The 10,139-nt window shown below is 38.8% G+C and overlaps 2 protein-coding genes across 3 annotated transcripts; one reads left to right on the top strand and one right to left on the bottom strand.

The window, feature by feature from the left end:
- The first annotated feature begins 2,929 nt into the window (after nt 1–2,929).
- LOC21402582 (ras-interacting protein RIP3) lies at nt 2,930–5,155 on the top strand. Its single transcript, XM_010089142.2, has 2 exons — nt 2,930–3,514; nt 4,151–5,155. Exons 1-2 carry the CDS (start codon nt 3,066–3,068, stop codon nt 4,794–4,796), a joined length of 1,095 nt encoding a protein of 364 aa, XP_010087444.1. The 5' UTR covers nt 2,930–3,065; the 3' UTR covers nt 4,797–5,155.
- A 714-nt stretch (nt 5,156–5,869) lies between these two features.
- On the bottom strand, nt 5,870–9,592 carry LOC21402583. Of its 2 annotated transcripts, none has more exons than XM_024165431.1 (4): nt 9,394–9,592; nt 8,348–8,612; nt 8,160–8,264; nt 5,870–6,847 (listed from the first exon to the last, which is right to left on the bottom strand). In XM_024165431.1, exons 2-4 carry the CDS (start codon nt 8,532–8,534, stop codon nt 6,105–6,107), a joined length of 1,035 nt encoding a protein of 344 aa, XP_024021199.1. In that variant the 5' UTR covers nt 8,535–8,612; nt 9,394–9,592; the 3' UTR covers nt 5,870–6,104. The 2 variants fall into 2 exon arrangements, with proteins under 2 accessions (XP_024021199.1, XP_024021194.1); XM_024165426.1 differs by having other exon boundaries at nt 8,348–8,638.
- Nucleotides 9,593–10,139: the final 547 nt, after the last annotated feature.

A 10,139-nucleotide genomic window follows, 5' to 3' on the forward strand; every position in this document is an offset into this window, starting at 1 on the left:
CGAAATAAGAAGCTTTATGGAAGAGGGGCAGGTGGCCTCCCAGGCCAGCCCCAAAGGGAAGCCCCCAGGGGCTGATTCAGCCCCAACGGGGGGGCCTCCCAGGGGCTGATACCATGCTTAAGTCCATCCGCATTCTCTTATCTATTGCGGCTGCTCTCGATTACGAGATCTGGCAAATGGATGTCAAGACGGCGTTCTTGAACGGCCATCTTGAAGAAAGTATCTATATGGTACAACCAGAAGGCTTTGGGGCGAAGGGTCAAGAGGGAAAAGTTTGCAAGTTGCTGAAATCCATTTATGGATTAAAGCAAGCTTCCCGTTCTTGGAACAAAAGATTTGACCAAGTGGTCAAGACTTTTGGATTCCAACAGAATATGGATGAACCTTGTGTTTATAAGCATATTCAAGATGGGAAAGTGGTTTTTCTACTGTTATATGTTGATGATATTCTACTCATTGGCAACGATGTAGGGGCTTTATCATCAGTCAAAGTTTGGCTTACCAAACAGTTTGACATGAAGGACTTAGGAGAAGCTAATTATGTTCTGGGCATTCGAATCATAAGAGATCGAAAGAACAAAATGATAGCTCTCTCTCAGGCTTCATACATAGATAAAATTCTCGAGAAGTATGCAATGCAGAATTCCAAGAAAGGTGGGCAACCATCTAGGTCTGGAATTACTCTTTTGAACAGTGATTGTCCCAAGACATCTGAAGAAAGAGAATACATAGCGAAGGTGCCTTATGCTTCGGCGGTCGGGAGCCTCATGTACGCAATGCTTTGTACTCGACTGGACATTTGCCATGCAGTCGGGATTGTAAGTCGATTTCAGTCGAATCCAGGACCTAACCACTGGGTTGCGGTCAAGCATGTATTCAAGTATCTTCGGAGGACTAGAAACTATATGCTGGTATATTCCGGGGAGGATTTGACACCTCTAGGATATACAGATTCAGATTTTCAATCCTGTTTGGATTCTAGGAAATCGACTTTGGGTTCTGTGTTTACTCTGGGAGGTGGTTCCATCGTTTGGAGGAGTGTCAAGCAAACTTGCACTTCTGACTCAATGATGGAAGCCGAGTATGTGGCAGCTAGTGATGCTTCAAAAGAAGTAGTGTGGCTCCCTAAATTTTTGATGGATCTTGAAGTTGTTCCTGGTGTGGATAAGCCATTGAGACTATACTGTGATAACAGTGCGGCAATAGCTAACACCAAAGAACCAAGATATCAGAAAATGAGTAAGCACATAGACAGGAAGTATCACGTAATAAGAAGCTTTATTGAAGAAGGGCATGTGGCCTCCCAGGCCAGCCCCAAAGGGAAGCCCCCAGGGGCTGATTCAGCCCCAACGGGGGGGCCTCCCAGGGGCTGATACAGCCCCAATGGGAGGCCCCCAAGGGCTGTATCAGCCCCAACGGGGGCCTCCAGGGGAAAAACAAAAAAAAAAAGGGAAAAAACCAGATCAGATCAAGCATAGGATAGAAAACAAACACCAAATCAAACGGAAAACAACAACTACTTTGGTTGAATAAGCAAATCAAACGGCGAGACAACCGGAAAAGAAAAATAAAAATAATAAAAAAACAAATTGCTCGACCAAATCGATCGGAAAAATCAAACACGTTCAAATATTTTTGGCTAGGGGCATACCTCGGTGAGAAAACAGAGAACGGCGCAGATTGGGCAACAAGAGACCGGAGGAGCTCAGGCGAACGGAGGTGCTCCGGTGAGAAGCAAATGGCGCGACTCTTGGGCGAGAAGAACGCCGGGGCTCAGCCGGGAAGAAGATCTCGACTGAAGAACGGAAGGGAAGGAGGAAGAAGAGCTCGGCTGAAGGGGAAGAAAAAATCGGAAGAAGTAGAAATGGGAGGATGATCGAGGAAGAAAGAAGAAGAAGAAACCGAAAATGAAAACAAGAAAACGAAAACGGCTTTTTTCCGTTTTTAAAATTCCGGAAAACGACAAAGCCATTTTCATTTTTGTTTTCTGACACAAATTTTGCCAAACACGTTTTTCATCTCCGTTTTCAATTTTTTGCATCGAAAAATGTGAGAAACGAAAATGGAAATGCTACCAAACAGGCCCTTGGTTTTTCTAATAAGCAATACAAGTGTTAAAATAATGTTCATGATGCCTTAATAAAACTTTGGTACGAGTTTTAAAGTTTATTCGTAAGTGTTTTTTGTAGTAACAATAATTTATGGCTTTGATTGAAAACTTTTTTAAAAAGTCGAAGCATTTCTGACAGATCATCTAAACACTTTTAGAAATAAAATCGCTTTTAAGAAGCTCTCGAAACAGGCCCTTAGTTGCATATCTAACCAATCTTGGATTTTTTGTGTACATTCCCAATGTGAGGCATGGGAGGACAGTATGTGGTTTAATGGAGGTTAATTTTGTAACTTTAACAAATTAGGGGATGATGATCAAGAAGGAAATCATGAATAGAATGCAATTTCATATAGTATAGAATTATGCCATAATAAATCGAGTTTGAGTTATGTTACTCTCCTATTATTCTTTTGTAGAGAAAATTACGTAATGTGCCACCAAAATCCAATAACTTCTTATATTTATGTTATTGTTGTTGATTTAAAAAAGAATATTCCGATAGAATATTAAAAATATCATACGAAGATATTCTAACTATCTTTGTTAGGAAGAGAAAACAATCTTATAGGATATTAAAATAAAAGATATTTTCAAGTGGGTTAAATAACATAAATATTAAATTTATTTGAATTGGATGACATAGATGTAAAAATAGAATATTTTGAGGGGCATTTGTGTGTTTCACTCAAATTTGAGAGGTGTTATTTATAATATCAAATTGAATAGTAAGGTGAAAATGGTGTCGTTTTGTTCGGGATACATCATAGAAGTGAAGGACACCAATGTGTTGATTGGGAAGTCGTAGAGAGGGAGATGCAAAAAAGTGGGGGCCAAAGGCTTGCTTTTCTTATATTTCCTTTGAATTGTCAGTTTCACTCTCTACGGTCTACACCAAGGAGGAATTCTGAATTATAGAGAGAGAGAGAGAGTCTTTAGAGAGAGAGAGAGAGAGATGGAAGAAGCAAAGGCAATGGCGGCCCAACAGCAGCAGCAGCAATTGATGTATCAGCAATCTCAACAACAACAACAACACATGATGCTTCTCCAACAACAACTCCACAAACAACAACAGCAGCAACAACAGCAGCAACAACAACAACAACAACAACAACAACAGGCCGCCGCCGCCGCCGCCGCCATTTCTCGATTCCCGTCGAACATCGACGCCCACTTGCGGCCCCTTCGTCCCCCCTCTTCCATAAATCTCCCTCAAAACCCTAATAATAATAATCCTAGTAATAACAGTAATAATATTCCTAATAATCAAAATCAACGGCAACAGCAGAAGGCGATCCGACCCGGAAACCAAGCGGAGCTCCAGATGGCCTACCAGGATGCCTGGCGCGTCTGCCATCCCGACTTTAAGCGTCCCTTCTCCTCTCTTCAGGACGCCTGCGAGAGGTTTTTTCTTTCTTTATTTCTTTTTCTTTCTTTATATATATATCCAATTCGTAAATACCAAAACTTGGACTTTGGATGGATTATGCAAATTCTCGACTTGGGTTTGCTTGCTTGCGGACCGCTGTTAAGCTTCTCGTTCATCATCATCATATGTTTTCTTTTGTTTTTTTGTTTTTTTGTTTTTTTCATTTTCCATTTATTTCTTCTTGGATTAAACTTCACATTCTTACATTGATATAACTATATGGCTTCCTTTTACTCCAACTCCAGTCTTCTCCACTGATTAATGATTATATGCCAATTTCTCGTAGGTTTAACTTGTTTTGTCCTGTCACATTCCACAACATTGTCAAACTAAACTTGTGTTTGTGTTTTCACGATGACTCTACTCTAGTCTCTATCAAAACATGTTTGTTTTGTGCCTATTTCTTCGGTTATGAATTCCAGCATCTTCACATGAGAACTGGGATTTCATACTCCCCACTCCTTGCCTTGCTCGCCTTAATCTTCTGTTCTGTATACTTTACTTTGAAAGGAAAGGAGGATTATTGATACACATTCAAGTTTCTTATTGATCGATTGATACTACTGACTGACTACTGGGGTCCGCCCAAATTCCAATTCTCTTTTGTGCAGGCTATTGCCTTATCATGTCGTGGCTGATTACGAGGCCGAGGAAGACGATAGGATCCTCGACTCTGATACAACAGGCCAAATGCCTTCTCGCTCACAACAATGGGATCACAACATATCCGCCAAGGTTGCAGAGTTCACGGCCACTTTTGAGAAGCAGGCTCTCGCCTTCAACATTATCTCCCGCAAACGGGCTGTCGGGGAGTTCAGGTCCGAGGAGAGAATGATGATCGAGCAAGCTCTGTGCCAAGAGGAGAAGCGTGCCTACCTGGAATTCAAAACAGAGCTGGAATCAAGAGAGAAAGCCGGCCGGGAGGCTCACGAAGCTAAAATGCGTATGCAAGCCTTTGTTCAGGCAGAGCATGTCAGGGCCGAGTCACAAGCACACGCTGAAGTGATGCCTCGAGGCCCCATAAGGGCAAGTGCGCTTGGTTCGCAAGGCAATGACATGTCGATTGGCCAGAACATGGGTGAGCAGGAGCACGGAGTCAATGCTGACGAGATGATAAATGGATGGGGAAACAATACTCAGAGAGATGAGAAGGAGCCTTCTGAAGATTTTTTGAATGACGAGGAGACCGAAAACGGAGAAACAGGCATGCAAGATGGATGGCGCGAAGTCGGGGAGTTTGATTTAAACACTAGATGAACTGTGGAAGGCAAACATAAGCGCACATGAGGAGGGGAAAGGAAGCAATTTCCATGGTAAACTGGTTCAATCAATCCGGCATGGACTTTGTAAGGTCACATTGCAAACCAAACAAAAAAGAGAAATGATTTTCGCTTGAAAGATGGGTTCCTACTTCCTTCGACCAGACGTAGACGTATGGTGCTGCTATTCTTAATGGATTGGATGGTACATATGATATGATGTTTCCGAATTTATGACTTTTGGTCATGGCGTTGGTTGTTAGGTACTAGATTTTCTGTACTTGTTGCTTTGTAAAATTGGCTGCATGGCACTGGATTGTTATTATGTTACCATCAACAAAGTCGGATATTTGAATTTGATTTTGTGTCGTCTTAGGGTGCTGATTCTGATTATTTTACCATGGACGGAATATTTTATGACCTTCCTATTTTTCATTCTTTTTTCTTTCTTAAATTGCAGATTCTGTGACGAATTTTAAAAGCTCGATAAAATAATAATAATAATAATAATATTAAGCAGACTATCTACTCATCCCATCCGGAGCAGAGGATGTATTTTATTTTCTTCTTTAAAATGAGTTAAAATGATATAGAAGGTGGCGTATTCAAATATATGTGTGTGTGTGTGTATAATATATATATATATATATATATATATATATATATATACACACACGCGCGCAATAGGCAATTAGGCATTGCCCTTATTTTGTAGTGAGACTTATTCGAATCAAGTCCTACTCGAGGATAACAAAGTCTGTTGTTCCATCAAATAATAGGGGTTGATTCTAATTTCTTTCTTACATTATCACAGTGAGAAATGAGTCTGAATTTTTACCTGTTATTCTTGATTAATATCTTTTTTAATCAAATAATTATATTAATTGAAAATGTATTAATTAAAAACAAAGAGTAAAAATCCAAACCCATATACTCTTAAAGAACAAGTTACAGCAATTTTCCCTATCAAAAAAACCAATTCTTCCTGGTCGTTTTTTTTCTTTTTTTTTTTTTCACTACATGTAGATTGTAGAACAAACAATTCCTGAAAGCAAAAATGCCAGCACGATCGAAGAAAATCAAAAGGCAAGCCTTTTACTCGTATTCAAACCTTAAAATCTCTCACTGGAGTCCACGCTCAGCAGTCAGCACGCCATCCAACAGAAAATATATATAACCAAACAATTAATAAGCTAAACTACGTATTTCACGGAAAAGAAAAAGGAAGATGATTGAAGATTCTGGACAATTTGGAATCTTAAATCAGAGGAAACAACCAAAGAATACACAAAACTTGAGTGAGTGCCTACAAAATGCTAGGGAGCTGTGAATCCAGTCTCTGCTGCAACTCCTTAATCGTCACTGACAGCTCGGCCTTCTGCTCTTTGTAGTTCTGCAACAAGTAGTCCTTCCCTTCTATTACCTCCTTCAATTCTAACACGTTCCTCTTAAGCATCTCAATCCTCTCACCCTCCGCTCTGCCCTTTTCCGGTGTCTCAAAATTGCTTTCCCCTTCATGATAACCATTGGCATGACCATTCATGCCCTCGCGCTCCAACGGCCAACTCGGGACTGTGGTGGACTTGTCATTGGAGTGTGCCACACAGTGGTCTGCTATAGCCTTCCGAAGTCTCTGGATTTCTCTCTCTGAATCAAACAAGTCCCTGTTAGCAGCATCAAGCTGCGACTGCAAATGGGAGGAACGTGCCAGCTGGGCATTGAGTGAACTCTGCAACTCCACAATCTGATCTTGCATCTCCAATATCATGTCATCCCTTCTCTTCAATTGCTGCCTCAGTTTGTGTATTACTTCCCGCTTACTGAAGACATCAGAGCCAGATTCAGAAACACATGGTGAATCTGAGCAGTTTGAATGGTGGTTAAACGGCTTCGGAGGCAACTCAAGCCGATCAGGAGAAGACGCCCAGATCACACCATTCTCCTTGTTAAACTCGGAGGCTGGAACTGTTACCAAGGGCATAGCACCATCTGATTCAGACAACATCTGGCCATCTGGTTGGCATGTAATGTCCATAGCAACTCCCGCACCTATTTCAAGTGCGTTAGTCAAGTTTAGCACTCCAAAACCAAATGTAGCAAACATAAATTATTACAAGGCACCATACAGTAGTAAATTGATCCATCAATCGGCCAAAGTGATACTGAGCAGCAAGGGAGAAAGGAAAAAGAAGCAAAAAAGTTTTAGCAATGTCCAAATAAACAAGATCTCCAATAAGACGGCCATATTGAACCAAAAATTTTACTAATTCAAGTCGACATGACATCTGGTTTCCATGGCAACCAATAGATTATGCCTATTTTGGAAAGGAATTCAAGAAACGAAGATGATCAGTTTCCTAGGGGAAACATAAATGGCCTGCCAAGGGGGTAACCAATTGAAAAACAACTCATATTTTCTCCACAATTTTTTTCATTAGCGTTTATTTTCTGTAAGCTTTGCCTGAGATATAACAATAATACTATTTTCCTTCCTTAAGATAGAGAGAGAGAATCATGTAAAGGCCGCAAATGAAATCAGATAAAGTCAATGCTACATCACTAGCAACAAATCCCGCGTCATATAGTGTTGTTAACGTTGACATAAATATATTAAACAATGTTGCATGTCCTACAGTTATGCCTAACCGTATTTTAGTCATTGCCTTTCAGGAACAGAAGTCATTTCTCGTGATTTGAGTAAACCGTAAAACCGTAAAACTCTAATATGATTGTAGAGGTCAAAGCGAAGCATTCAAAGCCTCTAGATTTGTCGCAAAAACATAAGTTAAATTCCTCATAACTTTGCAACCTCAAACATCACCGTAAAACCGTAAAACTCTAATATGATTGTAGAGGTCAAAGCGAAGCATTCAAAGCCTCTAGATTCGTCGCAAAAACATAAGTTAAATTCCTCATAACTTTGCAACCTCAAACATCCAAAAGAAATGAAAGCAGCAATATCAAACAACAACCAAGGTAATTATCAAGTGCAGAACTTTTACGCGTACTTTTGCCTTTCTTGAAATGAAGACAAAAACTTAAAACATGAGTCAAAGCAAATTAATTATACATGCTTAAATAGAATGTTTTAAAAAATCTTTAAACGAAATTGAAGGAGTCTTCCCATACAAAAAGATATTCTCAACTGAGGAGCCTTAATTCATTAAAAGATGAACAGAGAAGCGACTTTTGAAATCTCTGTATTATAACTTCCTACAACACCTCCATGTCCATCTAATGAAAAGGGCATCACGCAATCAACCCAAACAATAGCCACAACTTCTTAGGGAAAAGAATACACTTAAACTAATGTTTTTAACAATCCTATATTTCAGAGAGACAATATCACAATAAGTCAAACCTGACAAGCAATTAAAACAAGTGCCATCATCTTCTGCGAAGGAATAAACATTGGAGTGCGTGCGACACCCAGCAGACTTCCTTCTGTCCGAAAATTTTCCATTTCCTAATATCACAAACAAAAATAGATCGAAAAGGTTAGAAGCACGAATTCTGGAAAGACAACCTGTCCACGTACACATTGCAGACCTTTTGAACCATTGTTGACATTCTCCTGCTGCTTCGTGTCAATAGCCTGCTTCAGCTTGTAACCAAGACGAATCGATAACGTACTTAGCAACGCACCACCAGCAATAAGTATCCAATTTGGCCCGCCCTCGCCCTGAAGCAATTTAGGCTTCTGAGCTCTGGGAGTTCCGGTTGTTTTGGGTTTCATTTCAGTAGCTAACAAATTGCCGAAGAGAAAAATGTTGAATCATCCGGCATCAACTACGCACCATAGCTCCATTGCAATCTACATGCCCGACATATTAGGAAAAACTGCATGAATGAATAGTGAGAAAGTTCAATTGCTTTATATAGTATGGCAATAACAACGCATTTTGCAAACCAATGATCAAATGCACAGGAGAAACGAAAAAAGTTTGATCAATTCTAAGATGTCGTCATAAGATAGTAAACGAAATGCCTAAAGTGAAGAACTGAAAGGGACAATATTCCAGTTTCAAGTTCCGCCAAAGAAAATCCTCTAAACCGCAAAAGAAACTCAACAAGATTATGAAGGACTAAAGTTTATGGTAATTCTTCAACGGAACCTATTGGCAACGGTATGAAGCAGGAAAACATAAAAGTCCAGATACACATAATTGAGCCAAAAAAAAAAAAAACAAATTTCTTTACAATAAAAAAAAAGGGGGAAAGTGGAACAAAATTACATATCTATAGTTAAAATCAAAGGGACAGTAATTACGTCATGGAATCGCCAAATGAAATGAATCAAGGCTTTGGGAAAATGCAGGTTAAGTGTGGATAAAACCCTAGACTGTTTTGATTAGTTAGTTAAAATAGCTCAGTATTCATTTATAGCTATAAGCAGCTCCATACTTTCGTTTTGCCTTGACTTTCTTTATAGAGTTGGGAAAGGCAAAGGCAATCTCCTCTGGTAATTTCATTTGAGAAAAGGAAAAGGAGAAGAAGAAGAAGAAGAAAATCAGAATAATCGAAATCCATAGACGCAACAAGTTAAAAGAAGAAATTGAATGCGAAGAAGAAGAAGGAGGAGGAGGAGTACGTACATGGAGATGGATCGTTGATATTGAGGAAAGCCCCGTCCCGTCCGCCCCCCAAAATCAAAATCCAAATGGTTGTTTGTTTGGTTGGTTTAATTAGGGTTCGTTCCTTCTTCTTTTCAATCTCATAAAAACAAAAACAAAAACAAAAATCTCCAAAATCTCTCACCCGAGCCGATAGTTCCTCTTTATTTATTTATTTATTTTTCTTTTGTTATACTTACTTTATTATATTATATATAAATCTCTACTTGTTTTCTTCTTCTTTTTTCTGCTCCATTTATGGATTAACGCGAGTGAGAGAGAGAGTCGGACTTCTGAATTTCTGATTCTCTCTCCTTTACATATGCCAATGCTATGGCGGCTTTTTGAATTTCTGATTGTTATTTATTATTTTCTGCTTTTATTTTGTCCAAAATTACTATTATTATTTAATAATCAAATGAAACTTCTTATATTTCCCTAAAAAAAAAAAAAAAGAAGTAAATTATTGCAACTTTCTTTTTTATTTTTTTTTATTTTATAGAAATTATAATTGTTGTTGTCCTCCTTTTCTTTTAAGGATATTGTCTCTTTTTATGTAACATAACCTTAAAATTAGCATACGAAAAAAATAATACTATTTTGATAGAGTAAAGTTTTGAACTGTTAACTTTTTACAGGTCAAGTTTCGTCGATTTTATGTATTTTGTAATTTGATAATTCAAAACTAAATAACTTAGTACCACTTTTTATTTTTCATTACGAAATTA

Source organism: Morus notabilis, unplaced genomic scaffold, assembly GCF_000414095.1.
Source record: "Morus notabilis unplaced genomic scaffold, ASM41409v2 Scaffold201, whole genome shotgun sequence".
In the NCBI taxonomy this organism is placed as follows: domain Eukaryota; kingdom Viridiplantae; phylum Streptophyta; class Magnoliopsida; order Rosales; family Moraceae; genus Morus; species Morus notabilis.